This window comes from Galleria mellonella, unplaced genomic scaffold (genome assembly GCF_026898425.1).
Source record: "Galleria mellonella isolate WM207_F2 unplaced genomic scaffold, CSIRO_AGI_GalMel_v1 utg213, whole genome shotgun sequence".
NCBI lineage: Eukaryota > Metazoa > Arthropoda > Insecta > Lepidoptera > Pyralidae > Galleria > Galleria mellonella.
The window spans coordinates 2,261,637-2,283,648 of NW_026442039.1; the positions used below are offsets into that span (position 1 = coordinate 2,261,637).

The 22,012-nt window shown below is 32.8% G+C and overlaps 1 protein-coding gene across 1 annotated transcript; it reads left to right on the forward strand.

Moving 5' to 3' along the window:
- The first annotated feature begins 19,336 nt into the window (after nucleotides 1-19,336).
- Nucleotides 19,337-21,404, forward strand: LOC113511892 (larval cuticle protein 65Ag1-like). The gene is made up of 3 exons (XM_031913613.1): nucleotides 19,337-19,415; nucleotides 20,258-20,393; nucleotides 21,214-21,404. Exons 1-3 carry the CDS (start codon nucleotides 19,407-19,409, stop codon nucleotides 21,402-21,404), a joined length of 336 nt encoding a protein of 111 aa, XP_031769473.1. The 5' UTR covers nucleotides 19,337-19,406.
- Nucleotides 21,405-22,012: the final 608 nt, after the last annotated feature.

Genomic DNA, 22,012 nt, shown 5'->3' on the forward strand with positions numbered 1-22,012 from the left:
TGTAAAGTGAAACGTTGGTAATGAGATTCTTTGTGGGTTGACTATGGCAGTAATGAGAAACTTAACAGCTATACTGAAAAAATAAAAAATAACAATGGTTCATTTTCAAGCGCCATTCTATTAACCTATCTCTATACTTAGTTCTTTTTTCTTAAGTAAAACCTAATTTATGATCATTTTTACCCAATAATAAATATTCTTGTTTTATTTGAAAGTTTTTTTTTTAATATTATAAATGTACTGGTATGCAATGGCAGTGGCAGGCAGGCAGCAATAGATAATGAAACGAAGAGGTTGAAGTCAGATCATTTGGTTCATCATCGCGAATTTATAAAAAATAACAACAATGTTGTGTTGTAGGAAGCAGCATGGAGTCTCTAATCTTCATTACTAACTGTTCTCTAGTTTAGGGATTATATTTGTCGTAATTTAATAATATTTATAATCTTGATTGTTAATTGAAGCGAAAAAAAAATTTGTCAGTATTAAATTAGTTTCATATAATACGATACAATTTTGGCGGCATGCAATATATTTAAGCTGAATATTAGTAAGGGCTGACACGTGACTTTTGGTGCTGATAAGAGAAGAAAGAAACTTTATCGAACCGCTTTATGAGTAAACTATTGGCACCCCCGGCGACCTGTGACCTTGCGATTTGCAACAAGGTTATACTGCATTTAGTTTGTCACTTACGTACTTATGTGTAAGATGGACTTACAAAACGTCCTACGAGAAAGTTTGTAAAGGTTTTCTTTATACAACTTAGAATGGGAAATAAGTTGACGGCCCACCTGATGGAAAGTGGTAACCGTCGCCTATAGACATAACAGAGTATACTGTTTCGCCCATGATACCCCCCATGCATAGCCATTCCTGAGGACTCGGGTGTTATTCCTCTGTGTAAGGTAGTATGATGTTTATTATTTTATCATGCATAAATGACTAAGTAGATTTCAATTAATATATTCTATTGACAATTTAGTTTTAGTCTATCTGTGCATATTATTTTTTTAATGGATGATAATGAAATGGTAACCTCGTCCGTGCTATCGGTATACTGGCGGGCTACCAGTGAGGGATGATTGGTGAGGAAGAAGGCACGTTTGTTGGCCCATTGTGGCGAATTTAACAATAATTAATCACAATGATTTCCAGTGGGAACCGCGTGGAGGTCGTCTTGATAGGGTATATTGCTAGCAATTGGAATTGACGTCCCCATTACTAACATTCCTCCCCCCCGCTCCCTACCTGTGTATATTGAAATTTACAGTGGCAGATATTTGCCGCCAGTAGGTTTTTTTTCCAGGGGAGCATGGCCGATATGTATTTTCAGATATGCTGGTAAATCCTCTACTATGCCAATAGGTAATTTAAAGATCCCGAAGACTGGTTATTTGATTAAAATTTGGTATTGTATTTAATTCCGCTAGCATTAGTATGTGTGTGACTACCAATCCTTGGAGATTGCCCACCACTATCACATCTTTCTATATTAGACATCAATTTTTGACTACTATATCGTTCGCGCATGTTTATACGACACGTGTTTCATTTCTAAACGAGGCATTTTCTGGTAAATTATTAGCGTGAAGTTTGTTGCAGTTGTAGATTGATAACTAATATGGAAGGTTGTAGAACTTTTGATAGTAATAACGGTGGTCAATCTTCGAGTGTTGGCAGTCACACGCATTCTAATGGTACCGGAATGAACAAAATAATTCTAATCACATACCCAGTGATATAGACTTCTGCAAGATAAGGCCAGAGGGAGACTTTGTACAAAAGTCGATAGCTTGGATACCTCTGTCCCATTCGTGTTTCTACCGTGAAGCAGTTGTGTTTGGATAGCTGTGTTTCGGTTTGAAGGGTGGGATATGGCGTGAATTTTCACGGTACAGAGGAATAACACCTGAGTCCTCAGGAATGGCAACGCATGAGAGGTATCATGTGCGAAACAATATACTCTGTTATGTCCATGGTACTGCTCATGTCTATAGGCGACGGTTACCACTTTCCATCAGGTGGGCCGTCAGCTTGTTTGCCATTCTATGTTGTATAAAAAAAAATTTGTTCAATAAAAGACCATCAAGAATCGGAACAATAAATTTTACCCATTTGTTTTTATATGAGATTTTATTTTTATTTTGTTGGTGTTATTTGTTCTGTAACAAAAAGTGGTAAAATATTTTTTCTATCACTTTCAATAACTACTGACTTATCGATTGAAGTCGGAAATAATAACAAATGGATGACGTGTTTGCTTATTAACATCACTTGACATATAAAGTCGCATTAACGTATAAATCTAAATAAATCGTCAGCTCAAGCTGTATGAACAAAGCGTGGCTCTTAATAGACATTAATATAGCATTAGCTGTAAGGGCGATGGCACACGCCGGCGACGCCTTGTTTGCCAAACTGCCCTAATCCGCTATTTGTAATGTATTGTGGCCATGTTTTGCTTTGCAACAGGGATAAATACCGGACACGAATCGAACGAATATGTCAGAATATTTTGAATTTATAAGTATTCTGACATATAGTAACAGGTTTATCTTTCTTTTAGATATAGGCATACGTACGTTAAATTGTTATATGGCAACTGTTATTTAAAATAAATACGTCTAATTTGTAGTAGGTAAATCAAATTATGTAATTTTACTCAGGTATTCAGATAAACTCATTTATGTAAAGTTTGAAATTTTTTTTCCATCCATTCATAGACCAGTTAGAAAATTTCTCAATGCAATTATAAATATTATTTGATGTGCGATGTATAAAGTAAAATGCATACCCTTACATTTATTATTGTTTATACGCATAGGTATTTTTTAAAGATATTTTGATTATAGAAAAAGAAAAATATAGATATTTTTTTTTTATTTTGGTATAAATATCAATTTTAAAGCGTATAATTTTTTTATATATTAAGAAAATATTTTTACAACTAACATACACTAATCGTCGATAAAAACAAATATTTCACAAAATCAGAAATCACAGTCACCCTCACATGTTGCAGATTGCCGCTTAGACTTCCAAGAGGAAATCCTTTTCCCACGGGTTTTATTCAAACATATGTAAAGCGTATGATGGATGACTCGAACGCGCGACTCCGTGCCACGCCGCCCATGAGCGGGGGTAGTTAGCCGTTTAAATCATAATCGTGACCCCTAATTTTTGTTGCCGGTCACCAAACGACTTGAAATTTATAATGTAATTTATACTATAGGTACTGACTAGTTCATTCAGTGAAAGAGTTGAAATGGCACACGTCGAAATGATTGCGCTTTTTATTGTTACGAGCCCAGGGTCCAGGAGTATAATGTTACAAGTTAATATTGTGGTCTGGGAATAGGGAATTAATTGTTGGATATACTATTTTATTGCTTCATCTGGTTCAATTTTAAATTTAAATTTTGTTGTTGTTGTATGTAGGTCCCGTTTGCGCAATCGGCATACGCTTGCTGGATACCAATGAGAGCTGATAGATCCTCACCCATCATCCCTCCTTTTATCTTCATAAAAGTAAGTCAGCTCATCGTGAATTCCACAAGAATTAACTAAGATGGTTTCTAGGACGAACCGCGTAGAGGTCAAGTTGATAGGGTATATTGCTAGCAATGGAACTCTTAAATTCCCTTACTAACAATGCATTCCATCCAGGTACTTAGTTACATATCAGGTACAAACAATAATTAAATATTTAGATCCGTAAAAAACTTCAATATGGGACGTAAACTCTATCGTTAAAAAATAAATATAATTTAGCGTATATTTTTTAAGTATTTGCTATTTTCCGTGCCTCTATCCGTGTGTCGTGCTTTGTCTATCTGTGTACCAAATTTCATTCTTATAAGTTGTACCATTTTAGGATGATCAGGTAACAAACATCCAAAGATTTTTACAAACTTTTACATTAAATATTAGTAGAAAGGATATTGTAGAAATACAGATGATGGCAAACCGAATGCTTCACGTTGACACGTTACAATTATATTTACTCAATAATGTTTCTGACTACGATTTAAATGAATCGGTAACATAGATCATATAGATAGAGTGTCTTCATACAAATGCTTCGAGAAAAACGGGTCTACTTTTTCATACAGTATTGCGTGATAAATAGTTATGAGAGATTCCTTTATAAGTTCTATATTTATTTTGTTTTATAAATTTTGAACCTTTCTATGTGCAAAAACTTATTTTATTTATTAAATAATTAAATATAGATACGCCAAGATACATTGTGTGCGTAATTATATAGAGCATTAATAAAAAAACGAGTCAGCTAATATGACAATTAACTGTCAAAAAGTTGACCTGTTTTTGAGGTTCGATGCTTTGCCTAAGTATATAATCTAAGATCGGTAATCATATGTACTAACTAATCCAAAATAATTGATTTCCATTTAAAATTGTGTAATAAATATAAATATTCTAATTTTAAACCTATAAATATTTTTTCTCTTATATAGTCGGCGAGAGCTGGAAGCGCCACAGACGGCTGGGTTTCGGGTTACTGGTAATGCAAGTCTCGGAGGGCGAAAACGTCAAAGTTTTCCCATTACGTTGCTCACAGACATTAGCAGCCCTCTCAGGTTCATTAAAATTTGTCAGCTTGTCGTATAGGACCAACTTTGGAATGGATGTATAAACTTTTCTAAGTGAAACTTCACTGACGTGAAAACTTTTCACGATTTTGACTTGCCATTTTTTCGACGCCATCAATTTCGCAGCCCGTCAAGAAGATTATTCGCACTCGTAATGCGGAAAAAAGAGTAATTTAAGTTTTCCAGAAGAGTCGTTGCGTAGGAGTTATGATCTTTGTTTGAAACTTTGATTGATTTATAAAAGCCACGCTATCTAGTTTAAGAGAATAGGATTGTCAATATTAACAATTACATACATTTATTTTAAAATATATTAGTGTCTTTTTGTACTGGTGATATTGTAGATACATATAGAAGGTAACTAAGCAAATGGGTTCAAAAAATTTTATGTTAACTTGTTTATAACGAGTCTCTGTATAAATTAAATTCTCTGTCCAAAATATGGCTATTGATTAGTTCATGATTAGTAATTTTTCATTTCTGTAATTGGCAATCGTACTAAAGAGGTTTAAAATTATATTATTAAATCAATAATTATTAAAATTAAAAGGGCAGCAGTATTTCCGAACTTCATAACTTTCAAGAAAAGAGCATATTCTTTTTTAAAAGGCCAGCAGCATACCTGCAATGTCCTTTGTGTTGCAGGTGATCATGGGCGGCGGTAGTCACTTACCATCAGGCGAGCAACATACTAGTTTGCTCCCTGTGTTATAAAAAAATAATAATTTTGTCCTTAATTACTTCATTTTGGTTGTTTGAATTGGGGTCTTACATATGTTTTTCTTTTTGTATTCTATGGTTTTTCATGATACAGAACACCTTAGCTTGAGGATCACGCTTTATAAGACAGTAGAAAAAAAACAAAAAAAAAGAAAGAGAATTTTATATGCAATCACCCTAAAAATCAGGTCGAGTAATTCGATTAAAAAAAAAACATTATTCCAAATCTTTTCGCCTGTGAGCAAAATGACAGCAAACAGTTACTCGCGGCCACCCGGACCAGTCAATGTTATTGTTCCATTTTAGTTAGGGGGTTAAATGAGCTCAATAACGGAGGGTCGCTGTTTAGGGATGATAGTTTCGCATTTAACAGATGTAATTGTGTTCGAATGAGTGAGCTACAGACACCAAAGTGGGAAAAATATCGCCTTAATTAAAGAGTTTCGACTCCATTAATATATTTGTGTGCTCGGTTTGCGCAACTTTTTGTAAAGAATGTTTATTGAATAATTGTTATTGTTAAACATTATAACACGTCGAATCAATATTACAAATGGATATCATATTGCATAGTGATTGTCACTAATTAAATTAATACTTAATGCTTATATTATGACGTCCATCATTTAGACATTTATGCAAGTGTTATATAATTAACTTAGGTAGGTACATACGTAAAATCTGTACATAAATATTCAATAAAATTCGCATGTGAAATTGGACATGATTTTAAAATAGATTAGATTTTATTTAATTTTAATTTACTTAACCATTAACATTATAAGATACCTATTACATCCAAGTTAGTAGGTAACCTACGATGTTAGTTTTAAAAAATACATGGATACTTACTTGATTCTGTTACTTTAGGGAACATTTTTTTTATATATAGGATAATAAAACAATTTTGGATAGTAGGTGCCTATTTCTGTATTTTAATTATGAGTAATTAATAAATTGTCCACAATTAAAATAATGTCGTAGGTATTTTTTATATGAAATCTAATGAAGGGTAGCTTGTAACAAGAGTCGGTGGTAAATCAGTTGTGTGGGGAATAAATGTCTTAAAATAGTTATCATACCGTTTCATTTAATTGCCCCTATAAAAAAAATTATTCTTCATAATTTAAAATATTTTTTGTCAATATTTATTTATATTTCACGTGGTAGTTTATTAAGATGTTTTGTAGCTGGCTGCTAAAAAGCAATTATTAATAGACTAAAGATTGTTATAGGCGTCCATAGGCTGAGGTAACCATTTACCATTAGACAGTTTGTATGTTTGTTCGCAAATAAAAAAGAAACCCGTTTTTTTTACGGCAATTTTTTTTTATACGACTTAGAATGGCAAACAAGCTGACGGCCCATCTGATGGAAAGTGGTAACCGTCGCCTATATACATGAGCAGTACTGTTTCGCCCATGATACTCCCCATGCGTTGCCATTCCTGAGGAATCAGGTGTTATTCCTCTGTACCTTGTAAATTCACGCCATATCCCACCCTTCAAACCGAAACACAGCCAAATTTATTTCAAAATTTATTATAAAATCTTGGTTCTAGATGCCATGAGTGTAAGATGAACGTACCTAGTTTAAATATGTATAAAGGAACGCATCTTAATTGACAGATGACATTAGTTAACATGTATGTACTAGCGGATCTTCCGGTTGCTTTCTCACCTTTGTTCATTCTCTTGATGTTAATAAATATGTTTGCAATTAAATAAGTTTTATTTAAATATAACATGGCGCAGTCGTAGCGGTATTCGAAGTAGTAGTCATGGTTGAAGTTGCAATTATCGTATTCAAAGTGTAAACGAGATTGTATCAAGTATTAAATATCGTAAAGAAGTTTTTCAGCCAAGCAGACGCCATCATGGAAGGATCGGTTAAATTGCCTCCAAATTTCGACATAAGATCGCCTAATGCAGCCTCAGAGTGGAAGGTATGGATACAGGCATTCGAGGATTATTTAGTGAGCATTGGAAAAGATGACTCGCAGGACAAAGTAAAATTATCACTTTTGCGTAATATGATGGGAATCGAATCTGCAAGACTGCTACATACATTGCCGATTACGGAAACAGAATCGCAAGTCTATGCAAATGTTATAAGAGCTATTAATAATTATGTAAGTCCAAGAGCAAATCAAGTATTTGAAAGATATAAATTTAATGAAAGGAAACAAAAAGAAGGCGAAAGTTTTCATAATTTTCTCACAGATTTAAAACAGCTGCTTGCTAATTGCTCGTATAAAAATGTAGAAGGACAAGAATCATTAGAGGACCAAATATTAAGAGATAAAATAGTGCAAGGCATATACGACAAGTCCTTACAGGAATCTCTACTTAGAATAGACAATTTAACACTGGAGAAGGCAACCAACTTTTGTCGTACAAGTGAAATTAGTAAAAAGCAGGCAAAAGAGATGAATCCAAATATAGAAATAGATATAGTGAAGAAAAGAAATAGTTTAAAACAGAAGGAAAAGGAAGTATATCAAGGAAATAAAGAAGTATATAATGGGAAACAGAAAAATAAAGGAAGGCAGCATGCATATCAAGAAAATAAAACAAAATATATAGAAAAATTTAATTGTAGGCGCTGTAAGAGAAACCACGGTCCGAGGGAGTGTCCAGCCTTTGGGCAGAGATGTCATAAATGTGGATTAAAGAATCACTTTGCAGTTAGTTGTAATGTGAAGAAAAAGGTACAAAATGTAGATTGTAATTCTGACAGTGACTCTAATTCTAAATTGTATTGTTGCAGTATAACGAGAAACAAAGTAAAAGGTAATAAAAAGACACACTGGACAGAGAACATTTTAATTGAGAACAGGTATGTAAACTGTAGATTAGATACCGGGGCAGATGTGAGTATAATGCCATTAAATATATATAAGTCACTAGGAAGTAATATTGAACTTAGGAAATGTAACCAAAGTTTAGAGGCCTTTCAAGGCTCCACAATTAAACCAGTGGGTATGGTAAATTTACACTGTAAATATAAAGCAATTGAATGTTATGAAGATTTCATGGTAGTTGACTGTAAATCAATGTTACTAGGATTACCAGGTTGTATTGCATTGAATTTAGTTAAAAGAATTAATACAGTAAATTTAAATTGTAATGATGAGAAATTTAAGTTTATACAAGAAAATATGGAAATTTTTGAAGGTCATGGAAATTTTCCTAAACCAGTGGATATTCCTACATTACCACATGAGCAAATTTGTCATGCGGCACCTAAGATACCAAATAAATTATATAATCCTTTGAAGTGTGAATTGAATAGGTTAGTTAAGAGGAAAGCTATCACTAAAGTTGAAGAGATAAGTTCAGAAGCATGTATAAATAGGCTAGTTTTAGTAGAAAAACCTAATGGAAATATAAGATTGTGTTTAGATCCCAGTGAGTTAAATAAAAAAATAATTAGAAAACCCCAAGTATTATTAACTGTAGATGAGATAGCATGTAAAGTAAAAGGTAAAAAGTATTTTTCAGTTTTTGATTTATCGGAAGGATTTCATCATGTGACACTAACAGAAAGTGCATCATGGAAATGTTGTTTTGCGACACCTTTTGGAGTGTATAGATACTTAGTTTTACCGTATGGTCTTTCAAATTCACCTGATGTATTTCAAGATCAAATTCAAAATTACTTTGGCGATATACCTAATGTAATAACATGGTTCGATGACTTACTAGTTATGGGAGAAACTGAGGAAGCTCATGATAAAACTGTTAGGGAAGTTATTAAACGTGCAAAACAAATAAAAGCTAAATTTAATAAAGACAAGTTGCAATATAAGTTAAAAGAAATTAAATATATAGGACAAATATTCAGTGAAAAGGGTATGGAAATGGACAAGGATAGAGTCAAATCTTTATTAAGTCTAGAAGCTCCTAGAAATATAGCTGAGTTAAGAAGAATTATAGGGTCATTCAATTATGTTAGAAGATATGTACCAGAAATGGCTGAGCTTATGGCTCCATTATGTCAATTATTGAAAAAAGATGTTTTATTTCAGTGGTTACCAATACATGATAAAAATTTTTCAGAGCTCAAAAAGAAAGTTTCAGAGGCTCCAGCTTTGAGTGCTTTTGATTCTAAAAAGGAAATTATAATGCAGTGTGATGCATCTCAGAATGGAATAGGTAGTTGTTTGTTTCAAAAAGATAACAATAACTGTTTAAGATTAGTAGCTTGTGTATCCAGAACAATGAACAATTGTGAATTAAACTATAGTCAAACGGAAAAGGAATTATTAGCTATTTATTTTGGTACACAAAAATTCCATAAATATATATATGGTGCTAAAAATATTCAGGTACAAACAGATCACAAACCATTGATTTCAATTATTAAAAAGCCTATTACTAAAGTAGGATCTCCAAGGCTTAGACGTTTGTGTCTTAAATTATTAAATTATAGATTAAATCTTAATTATATACCAGGTAAAGACATTCATTTTGCAGACATGTTATCTAGATGTAGTATGAAAACAACAGAGAAGGACTATGAAATGTTAGACATGGTTCATTCAGTTTCATTGCATTTGCCTATGAGTAGTGAAAGAAAGTCTGAGTTCAGATCTGAGACTAGCAAAGATAAAGTGTTATCTGAAATTATAAAATATTATTATCAAGGATGGCCTGAAGAAAATAAATTGTTAAAAGAATGTAAACCATATTTTAAATTTAAAGAGGATATCTATGTAGAATCAGGTTTAGTGTTCTATACTAACAAAATTATTGTTCCTAAATCTTTACAATTATATGTATTAAATTTAGTTCATTCTGGTCACCCAGGCATAAGTAAAAGTATTAAAAAAGCTAGACAGCTATTTTATTGGCCGAAATTGTCTCAGGATATTCAAATCTTTATATCTAAATGTAGAACTTGTGAGAAATTTAAATCTGCAAATACTCATGAACCATTGTTAATGCATAAGATACCTAAATTAAGATTTTCAAAAGTAGGTTCTGATATTATGGAGTATGGAGGGAAATCCTACCTTGTTGTTGTGGATTATCTATCACATTGGTTGGAAATTATACCAATAATAAATAAAAGTTCAAAGTCTGTTATAAATGCTTTTCAGGAAGTATTTACAAGGTTTGGTTACCCTACTGAAATTATAGCAGATAACAATCCATTTAAATCTTATGAATGTATTCAGTATTATAAATCTAAAGATATTTGTATCACTACCAGTAGCCCTCACTATCCTAGAAGTAACGGCATGTCAGAAAAGGCAGTAAATATTGCTAAAAATCTATTAAAGAAAGCGAGGGAGGATAATGTAGATTATAGAGATTTTCTATTAAGTTATAACTGTACACCTTTATCTAGTTTAGAAGTATCACCATCTCAAATATTACAGAGTAGACAGTTGAGAACTTGTGTACCTATTACAGAAAGCATGTTAGAACCTAAAATAGAGAAAAATATTCATAAATTGTTAACTGTGAAACAATCTATAACTAAAAAAATTCATGATAGATTTATAAGGAAGGGTGAAACAAATTTTAAGGAAGGAGAAAATGTAACTTATAGGACAGGTCATGATAGTTATTGGAAAAAAGGAGTAGTTATTAAGAAGTCTAAAGAACCTAGATCATATTGGATCAGTAGGGGAGAAAATTGTAAGCCCTTTAGGCGCACTTCTCATCACATTAAGAGGTCAAACACAAAAACACATAGTTTTAAGAGAGATTTTTTTGATTATTCTTTAAATGACAAAGTTAGTAATAATGTGCCAAATATTGTATCTGAAAATAGTAACCAATCAAATATCCCTCATAAAGCATGTCACACTCGCAGTGGAAGAATTATAAAACCTAAAGATAGACTCAATTTATAATGTAATTTTGTAAAATGTTTTTTTATTTTGTAATTGATTGTAAAAGTTTTGTTTTAAAGTTGAAGGGGAGGTGTAAGATGAACGTACCTAGTTTAAATATGTATAAAGGAACGCATCTTAATTGACAGATGACATTAGTTAACATGTATGTACTAGCGGATCTTCCGGTTGCTTTCTCACCTTTGTTCATTCTCTTGATGTTAATAAATATGTTTGCAATTAAATAAGTTTTATTTAAATATAACAATGAGAAGTATCTGAATATCTTTTTTATTTCGTTATTCATAACATCGAGTATCTTAGTTTATACATTGGACTATGTTATGATAGTATAGCATTTTTAAATTGGTTGATATATTTTTGAAAGAAATAAAAAATAATATAATACTGACTGGTAATATCTTAGAAATTACATACATTGCAGGATTGGGTGGGCCGTGCGCATTATAGAATTGCCTGGTGTCTTTCTTTTTAATGGATGATAATTGAAAGGTATAGATGCCCCGCCTGCGCCTTTACCAGAGGGAGACTTTGTACAAAAGTCGATTGCATGGGTACCTCTGTCCCATTCGTGTTTCAACCGTGAAGCAGTTGTGTTTGCATAGCTGTGTTTCGGTTTGAAGGGTGGGATATGGCGTGAATTTACAGGGTACAGAGGAATAACATCTGAGTCCTCAGGAATGGCAACGCATGGGGGGTATCATGGGCGAAACAGTATACTCTGTTATGTCCATGGTACTGCTCATGTTTATAGGCGACGGTTACCACTTTCCATCAGGTGGACCGTCAGCTTGTTTGCCATTCTAAGTTGTATAAAAAAAAAATCGGTGTACGCTGGCGGGGCATCAATGAGGGATGTCAGGTGAGGATGAACAGACAGGTCAGTTGACCCATCGTGTGAATATACTTGAAATTCAGCACGACGGTTTCCAGGGAGACGTGGAGGTTGACCTGACAGGGTATATTGCTAGCAATGGGACTGGTAGTCTGCATTGCTAACAACCCTCCCCGTCTCCCCTAGTGGCCTGACGTCTACACTAATATCATAGCGAAGTTATATAAACACTTCTATGATATTATATATACGCCTATTCTAAGAAGGCTGTACACCGTTGAAATTAACTTTAAATACGCCAATGATTAGTTATCTATCTCAAATATTTATTTGATTTGAGAGTTTAACTAAATTAAGTATTTGTCTCTTACAGACACAACGATTCATCTGTCTTTAATTTAATTGTGACGTAAGTAGTCAATAAATCAGAGACTTCAAAATTAGGTATGGGGTTGAGTGAGGGTCGTATCCTAATTATATGATACTTATAATTAAATTCATGTTTTGAATAATTTATTTTTAGACACAATTAATTATTTGTTTTTTTTTACAACACAGGGGGCAAACGAGCATGCGGCTCACCTGATGGTAAGTGACTACCGCCGCCCAATGGTTTGTGATCATCGCTATGAAATTATAAATCTACTTATAAAATGTAGGTATATATTTTATTTAAAACTAGCTTTGTTGTATGGCTTCTCCCGTTGTTGTGTCATACTGATGAATAGCTTATAGAAATGCACTAACAAAGGAAAAAAATTCAAATCCGACTGGTAATTCTAGAGATCAAAGAAAATTTTCTATTTAAAGTGTAGGTGTAATATTTACCAATTTATGTAAATTAATTGAATTTTATGATAAATAAATAAAAGAATAGAAAAAGTATTATCATATACAGACTCCATACTATTAATCTATGATTCTCTATTCTTCTTCTGAATTATTCTATATCTGTACAATCTAATTTATTTTTTAATAGCAGATGGTTTTATACTTTATATGGGAATAATCAAATGTGTTGACACACATTACATAAGTTGTTGCTAGTTTAATTTCCTACCCCTGCAACATTCTATTGCTAAGGGACAGTTTATTGTGGGAGAACATTTGTTTGGTATGTTCTTGCGGCTTGTTCACACTTGATGCTTTTGCCGTGAGGTTGTCTCCAATATTTATGGTCCCCTCTATACTGAGCTAATATGGTATCCCTTTTGTTTATTTAAAACTATCTATATAATATTAAATATACTTAGTCGTTTTAGTGATTTAAAAATAAAACAAAATAAAGTAAGATTTTGTTCCACAAAAAAAAAAAAACCACTTCAATCGTGGCAAAACTAGTTATACATTTTGATTTAAAAACTAAACTATTGAGACAATTTTGATACGATTTCTACGGGACCAATCTGAAAGTATAATATATAAGATAAAAAAGACAAAAATAAAAAAGAATTTTCCATATCGGTTTATACTCCTAAGTCACGGAGTTATGAGTAACATTTTTCGAGTGGACACTGTGCATGTGACGTCTGTAGTGATATAGGCACCACGCAAACCATGCATGATTACTACCTTAAATACAAACAAACAGACTCTGGTGTCATTTCGGAAATATCTTTTGCTTCCCTTTATATGGAACATTTAAAACGATATGTCTATAAGTAAAATTATTATTATATTATCTATGTGTTAGTATCAGTTCATGAAGTATCCTATTTGCTAGGATTTGTTAGGATATAACTAGCGGTGTTCCAAATTTAATTCAAATCCGTTCAGTAGTTTTTGCGTAAAAGAGTGACACACATCCATCCATTCATCTATCCATTGTTACAAATTTTTGCATTTATTATATTAATAGGATTAAAAGGAATTTGTATTTTTCACATGCGTGTACTTTACTATTTGCAACGCGTTAACAAATTACAGATTGAAATGTTAAACTTATATAGGATATGTAGGTAGATATGTGTAAGTAATTAGGCGACGCACGAGCCAGTGGGAGGTGGGCGTCGGAACCGGAAGCGCGCCGGAGATGAAGGCGCGATACAATATCCGGTTAGACGCCATTTCCGCCGCGAGACGACGCTCGTATGTACACGGCTTTACACTTTTCGTACTACGCTTATATTATATCGATGATTTGTGGATCGACGCAATTTATGAATTATTTGTTGGATTTTGTATTTCAGATTTTTTTATTTTAACGCATTTAAGAGATCGTGTCGTAAGTGGTAAACTCGAAAACGTGGAAATATCCATCATCATAATTTCAGCCGTTGACTGTCCAATGTTCAACATAAGCCTTTCTCATAAGAGAGTTTTGCCAGCAGTTGCCACACTTGGCAGGCGGATTGGCAACCGCAGTTAGACTTTTAGAGATGTTATAAGAGGGACGCTGCTATCTATCCTTCTATCATTAAATTCTCTTAGTCGCCTCTTACGATAACCACAGAAAACAAGGGGCGGCCTTTTCTATGCTGGGACCACATTGTATTTATTTAAAGTTTTTGCTCTATTAGTTTTTTCATTTATTTTCACAAGTTCTATTTTTTTTTATTTATTGATTATTATTATTAAGGTCTCGTACAACGAGTACGTATAAATATACCTAATTTAATGTTTCATGGTTTTTCTAAATGTAGAACGGAATGTTTATTTTCAAAAGTTATTTTTAACTTTATTGCTCTTATTTAATTTTTTTTTTCTCATTTCTTGTGATTATAATTTAATATCCTAAATGTTTAATGAAGCTACTTTCTTCAATATTATGTTAACTTTTTTATCACTTGAATACTGTAACATGTGTACTGTACACATGTATACTGTATGTATAGTGAGGTAACAATTTTACATTGCATCTAATAATTTTATCTACAGATAAAAAGTGGTTGAAACAATGACTAAATTACAGGTTAGTAAAAAGACCATTAGAGAATCGAGTGTTCTTTACAAGTCTACGATGAGCTTGATAAGGCATACCTGGCCCTCAGCAGGCTGAGGACCCGCGTCCTCCAGCAACGGCTTTGTCTCTCGAGAGGGAAACAGGGCTGTTCATCATGGATTAAGCATTTATGTGATTTTTGCATCTAAGTAAGGACTTTATGATCCATTATGTTTTCAGAATTTATTTTCTGAAGAATATAATATGAATATAGCGATATATAAAAGCGATAAGGCCGCCCATTGTTTTCTCACTGTGATTATTTCTTGTAATTGTTTATATTTATAATAAGTTTACTATTGTAATCTTTTGGAGGAAACAATAAAGAGTATCTATCTATCTATCTATCTATCTATCTATGAAGAATTTTTTATGTTAAAAATAATTCAGACTGCATTCTTTCATTTTCATTAATCAGTCAATGAAAAAAAAAATGGTTTCGACTAGTGATCGCTTCAATTTATTATGCAATTTATTATATTTATTATAAAACATTGAATTTATTTACTGATACAAACGTAATATGTTGTACATACAATACAAACTTTTTGTAAAAAAAATCTAAACAAGTGTATATTGCAACGCAAAATAAAAGACACAATTGCCATGCTAAAAATTATTAAAAAAAATATAGCCTCTGTTACTCGGAATAGTATACAATAGGTACATGCAAATCTGTTTAGGTACATGCAAATCTATTTAGAAGTTATGATTAACAAGGTAACTCTCATACATGAATTCTAAAAACATTACGCTTTTTTTTGGGTAGTCGTGTAATGACAGAGAAATCTGTATCGAAATCCGTTGGGTGATTTACAAGAAGTATATGGAGATACAGAGTGACACTTATAGGAAAATTGTTTTATGCTATTGAGAGATATACAGTAATATCTATAGTCAAATACGACAAAACAACTCATCGCTAGATGGAGCGCTCAAATGTGTTGAGAATTAGTGGATGCAAATGGCTTATGGCAACTGTGAGAAATGATCCAGAGGTATAAATGTCGAATGTCGAGACTTTGTATATATGTCGTCTGCATAGGAATCTCTATTCCATTCGTGTCTGCCTTGAAGCAGTTGTGATTGTATAGCTGTGTTTAGATTTGACGGGTGGGATACGACAGTGACATAAACAGGTACTGAGGGGTAATATCGAAGTCAGGGGGGAGAAGAGAATGTTAATGGGTATTAGCACCGTCATTGTTAGCAATACATCCTGCCAGGTTGACCACTGGAAACCATCGTGGCTAATTCCTGTTGAATTTGTCACTATAAGCTGACTGATTTGCCTTAGGTGAGGACCTATCATCTATCGTTGGTGCTCCGCCAGTATATACCTATAGCAAACGCAGGATTACCATTCCATTTTCATCCATAAAGAAAAAAAGTCATTGTTAGGGGAGAGAAGAGACTGTTAGTGGGTATTAGCAGCATCATTGTTAGCAATACACGCTGTCTGGTTAACCTCCTCGCGGTTCCTCCTGGAAAGCATCGTTCCAAGTGAATTCATCACAATGGGCTCACTGACCTGCCTTTTTATCTCCACCTATTACTCCTCACTAGGGCTTGGCCAGCGTATATCGTTAGCGCAGGTGGAGTTACTATTCTATTATAATCCATTTAACAAAAAAAAACATCGAAGTCATCAGAAAGACCATGCACGAAGGGTACCCTGAGCATCAGTGTATCTTGTAATGTCTACAGTGCTGTTCTGTTGTTGCTCTGATGGTTGCCATTTTCCGTAGGTGGGTCGTCGGTTTATCTTTTTAACTATTTAATAAAAATATTTACAGACTATTTAGATACTTGGTAGAATTTTAGCAATTTACGTAACTTTAGATACTGGATACTAGATACAATTGTAATTGGTATATGATGGATTAGAATGATAAAAAGTAAGCTATCTACTTCAAATTATTTGTGTCTACAGATTTTCTATCTAATATTATAAAACCACTTTATCATAATCATCGGCGGTTGGTATCGTTTATAAATGTAAAAATTCAATACACATCGCGTGACAATAACGCATCAGACTGGACATTACCTACACTCGTTATTAAAGTATTAAAAAGTGTATATTGTAGGTTTGAATTAAAAATCATCGGTAGTTACTGGAGTTTCTTACAGTTATTGAAGATATATCTAATGTTATGAAGATTTTTTTTTATATAACTTAGAATGGCAAACAAGCTGACGGTCCACCTGATGTAAAGTGGTAACCGTCGCCTATAGACATGAGCAGTACCATGGACATAACAGAGTATACTGTTTCGCCCATGATACCCCCCATGCGTTGCCATTCCTGAGGACTCAGGTGTTATTCCTCTGTACCCAATGAATTCACGCCATATCCCACCCTTCAAACCGAAACACAGCCATGCAAACACAACTGCTTCACGGTTAAAACACGAATTGGACAGAGGTACCCAAGCAATCGATATTTGTACAAAGTCTTCCTCTGGTACAAATATTATTTTCATCGATTTTAAAAAAGGAAGGAAAAATAAAACTGTCTCATTTCAGTTGTTTTTTTTTTATGTTACGTCCAACGTTTGTAAACGATTTGGAAAATTCTTTACCTGAAAGCTTATATTTTCAAATTGCTTCCTAAAGTCCTGTGACTTTTATCAAAACAGTTGCAGTAATTTATTTTAAAGTTAAAATGTTGTTACGTTTTTGCTACGATGTAAAAACACTGACTTGTAGTAATGATTTTTTGTGGACAATATTTTAAATTATTTTTACGTAGTACATCCTTGTACACTTGTTAATTTATATATTAGTAGATTGTTAAAAATAACTGTAAAAATTTAGTTTTATTTTTGTATCAACATGCTAAATAATTTTCGACAATTTCAACTTTCTTTTTTACCTTCATGTGAGGTAATATTTTTATAAATTACTTTTGAAAATTTTTACCCTGTTTACATTATTATATATAATAAAAGAGTAAATATTTTCACAAAGGAAAAAAAAATGTTTTACATACACTGTAAATACAGTTCAAAACATTTAATTAATATAATGTATTAGGTATGTAATAGCTACAATATCTAAACTGTTACATGTAATCAATCATTTTGAGTATCTAAGTTAGAATTCAATTGAGTGCCTCCATTTTGCGTCAAAGCGTAACATAATATTTGTATGTGTATAAGTTGTATATGTTATAATAATTATTCGGCGGCGTGTTGCGATAATACAGATTTAGATAGAGCACCGACTGAGGAGATAACCCCTTACATAGCTTAGAGCACATAGCGCTTACCACCCTCGCAGTACAGACAGCAAAATGAGCAGACAACGTAATATTACCAATTTAGGTAATAAATATCTATTTGTTTTATTATAATAATGTCATTTACAAAATTTACAATAATTTTGTAAAAAAATACATTTGTGTTTATTTTTAAATTGAAGAAATAGTCATGCATATCCTTAACCCTTAACTAATATTATAAATGCGAAACTAAGTTTGTTTCTTTGTTATGCTTTCACGTTTAAACTGCTGAATCGATTACGATAAATTTTGATACAGAGATAGATGGGACTTTAAAGACGGTTATAGGTTACTTTTTCTGCCGGTTACTAAACCTATCCCTAGCATGTATGTTTTTTATGATACTTGGAATATATGTTTATATGTTTTTTTTTTACTTACGTACTTAGAATGTCAAATAAACCGCAGGCCCCTTGATGGAAAGTAGTAACCGTTGCTTGTAGACATAAATAGCACCATGGATATTAGAGAATATACTATGATACCCATGAAACCCCTCAGGCGTTGCCATTCCAGAGTACGATGGTATTATTCCTTCATACTGTGTAATTTATTTGAAAAACACATGAATAATTATTTATTATATAATATAACTAATCTCATTCAGGAAAAAAAAATGTATAAAAAAAATACATTAAAGTATAAAATATTTCTCTTTTGGATTTTGTAAGTAGGTAATTTTTTTTACAAGATACATAAAACATATGATTATATAAAATATATTATTATTAGTAAATTGATTATATTACCACTCGACCAATATATCCAGTAAATGTTATGCATTAATCCAGGATTGAAAGGAACGTGATTAAAGATTCCGTAGACTAATATTACTATTATTGTTATCATAATATTATGGTATGAATGTACTGAGTACCAAAATAAGGTAATACATTACAAAAAAAATATTGCGGTGTAAATATATGGAATAATTAGTAATTAACTTTATTATGAGTGGAATTGGCCGTTAATATAAAGAGGTTCTTAACTTTCTGGTTTACTAAATAGGTTTCTGGTTTAATAAATATTTGACATACTCAACGATATTCTAGCTATAAATAGTTGGGTTTGTATTGTGATTAGTATTATAGTTCTCGTATCTTCTCCACAGTTAACACATCCATCCACAATCTACATTGAAAATGAAATTCGTAAGTAAAGTTTGCTATTATATTGTTTTTAATACATAATCCAATATTAATTAATCTTTCCGACAATTGTATTATTTTTTCTGTAATTTTTTTAACAACAGCGTAGTTTAGTTTCTAAAAAGTAGGTCAATACTTATATAAATAAATACTATCACTGTAGTTTCTACATAGTAATTCATAAAAGATACGAATTATGAAAAATGAAATTACTATAACTTTAATATATTTGTATTCCAGTACAATTTATTAGCAGAAAATATTTTCAAACAGTCTTAGAATATATTGTTTGTTTCAGTAGAATTTAATAAAAATGAAAATAAACCATTAATTAGTAAATTATAGACAGTTTGCTGATATCCAACAGTAGTAACTACGCTTTAATATCGATTAATTGTTTCGATTTATTATTAATTTAATTTAGATTACTATCTAAATACTTTACTATGTTTAACATGTTTTGTTAAAATAAACAAAGTAATACTTTATTTATTTATTTATTAGTCCATATAAGTGTACATGGCGGACTTAGTGGTAAAAAGAAAAGATTTAAAAGCGAAACCAGTACAGTGAGAGGAGATACATAGTTGGAGAGTATCACTGGAACGAAGGTTACTATCGTGAGTTTCTAAAAGGTACTGGAATTTGCTGCTTAAGTAATTAGAAGACTGGGGGTTTCGAAGAAGAGTAAAGAGGGCACAAAAAGAGTACTTTACTATGTTAATTTTAATAAAACTTGGTTATCTTTCAATAAATTCTATTGACACGGATATACTGAGTAATCAAACCAACACATTATAGCTGTATTATAAGTATATAAGATTTATATTCGTATCTTTTTCCAGTTCGTGATCTTCAGCTGCATGGTCGCCGTGGCGTTGTGTGCCCCAACGAGTTCAGTAAGAGAGCTGCCCGCCGTACGCCACGAGGAAGTTCATGATGAATATGGACAGTACGCTCTCCGGTACATCACAGCTGAAAGTAAGAAACTTTATTTGAGTTATTGAAAAAAAAAGTTCGATCTTGACTCAATAATTTTTTTATGTTATATCTTATACTAGATATATTTTATAAAATTATTTTTGAATTTGGTTCAAAATAGAAACCGTTAGAAACAGTGTAGTATTTTTTGAGATCTGGGGGTATGGCTGTTGTTTGAACGTTCTTTTCTGGAAGTAACTCAAAATTTTTTTACAATATGGAATGGGAAATAACTTCGTATAAAAATAAATTTGTTAATGAAACCCCGCTTGTGTTATCGGTATACATTGGTGAGGAACCAGTGAGTGGATGAAAGGTAAATTGAAATCAGGTCAGTCAGCTCATCATGATAAATACTTTTTTTATGCAACTTACAATGGTAAACAAGCTAACGGCCCATCTGATGGATTCTACCGTGAAGCAGTTGTGTTTGAATGTGTATTTAATTGTGTTTCGGTTTGAATAACGCATGGGAGGTATCATGGGCGAAACAGTATACTCTGTTATGTCCAAGATACTGCTCATGTCTATAGGCGGCGGTGACCACTTTCCATTAAATGGGCCGTTAGCTTGTTTGCCATTTTAAGTTGCATAAAAAAAAGTATTTATCATGATGAGCTGACTGACCTGACATAAGAGGGGAAGGTATTATCATTTATTATCAACAGCCGCTCTTGTAGGGCAGCAGTCTAGACGATGTTTTTCAGTCTCCTTCTGGTATTAACTATTTTTTTATAGTCTGTTTGTATCTGTGCGTATTCAAGTTGCTACATTTACATACTATCATGTAATATGACGTATTTTTATTATTCTATTCCAGACACCGTGGTGTCTGAACGAGGACGCCTGGTTCCTAGCAAAGATGGTGGCTACGTCCTAGAAATCGATGGCCAGTACCAGTTCGTTGGTGATGACGGACATGTGTACGTCACCAAGTACAAAGGTGACGCTGACGGTTTCCACGTCGATGGTGCTCATCTTCCTCAACAAGTCCCTATGCCAACTGTATGATTAAATAAATGTAGTATCTATTAATTAATTTGAAAATTAGTTTGTATTTTTTCTACACACTCGCACTCCTGAAGCTGGGGGAAAGGGATTGTTAGTAATGGGGTCTAACTGACCCATTGCCAGGAGTACACCCTACTAGATCGACCTCCACATGGTTCCCCCTGGAAACCATCGTGGTTAATTCTTGTGGATTTCGTCATGATGGGCTAACTGACCTGCTTTTATCGTCATCTATCATCCTTCACCAGTGCCCCGCCAGCATATATCGATAGTGCAGGCGGCTTTACTATTCCATTATCACCCATTAAAAAAAATTTACTCCTGAAGCAACACTATACCTTATGTTATATGGAATTAAAAGTGGGACGTAAATTATAGGGTACATTAGGATGTACCATATGATTTACGTTCTAATTTCAAGTGTTGCAGGAATTTTAGTCTAGGATCTAGGTTTTCTAGAACACTTAGATCCGGGTCAAATGTAAAGGTCTTTGTTCTATAAGGGCTTGATTGAAAATTGAACTCGAGACATTTGATTCATTAAAAGCGATGGGCCAAATATTGTATCATAAAACTTTTATGCGACCTCTACGTGATTCCCCTTGGAA

What these genes read in the sequence shown, in the direction of transcription:
- LOC113511892 (XM_031913613.1), top strand. An exon ending in CCGGTACATCACAGCTGAAA is followed by an intron (nt 20,394 to 21,213) that starts GTAAGAAACTTT and finishes ATTCTATTCCAG; the next exon opens with ACACCGTGGTGTCTGAACGA.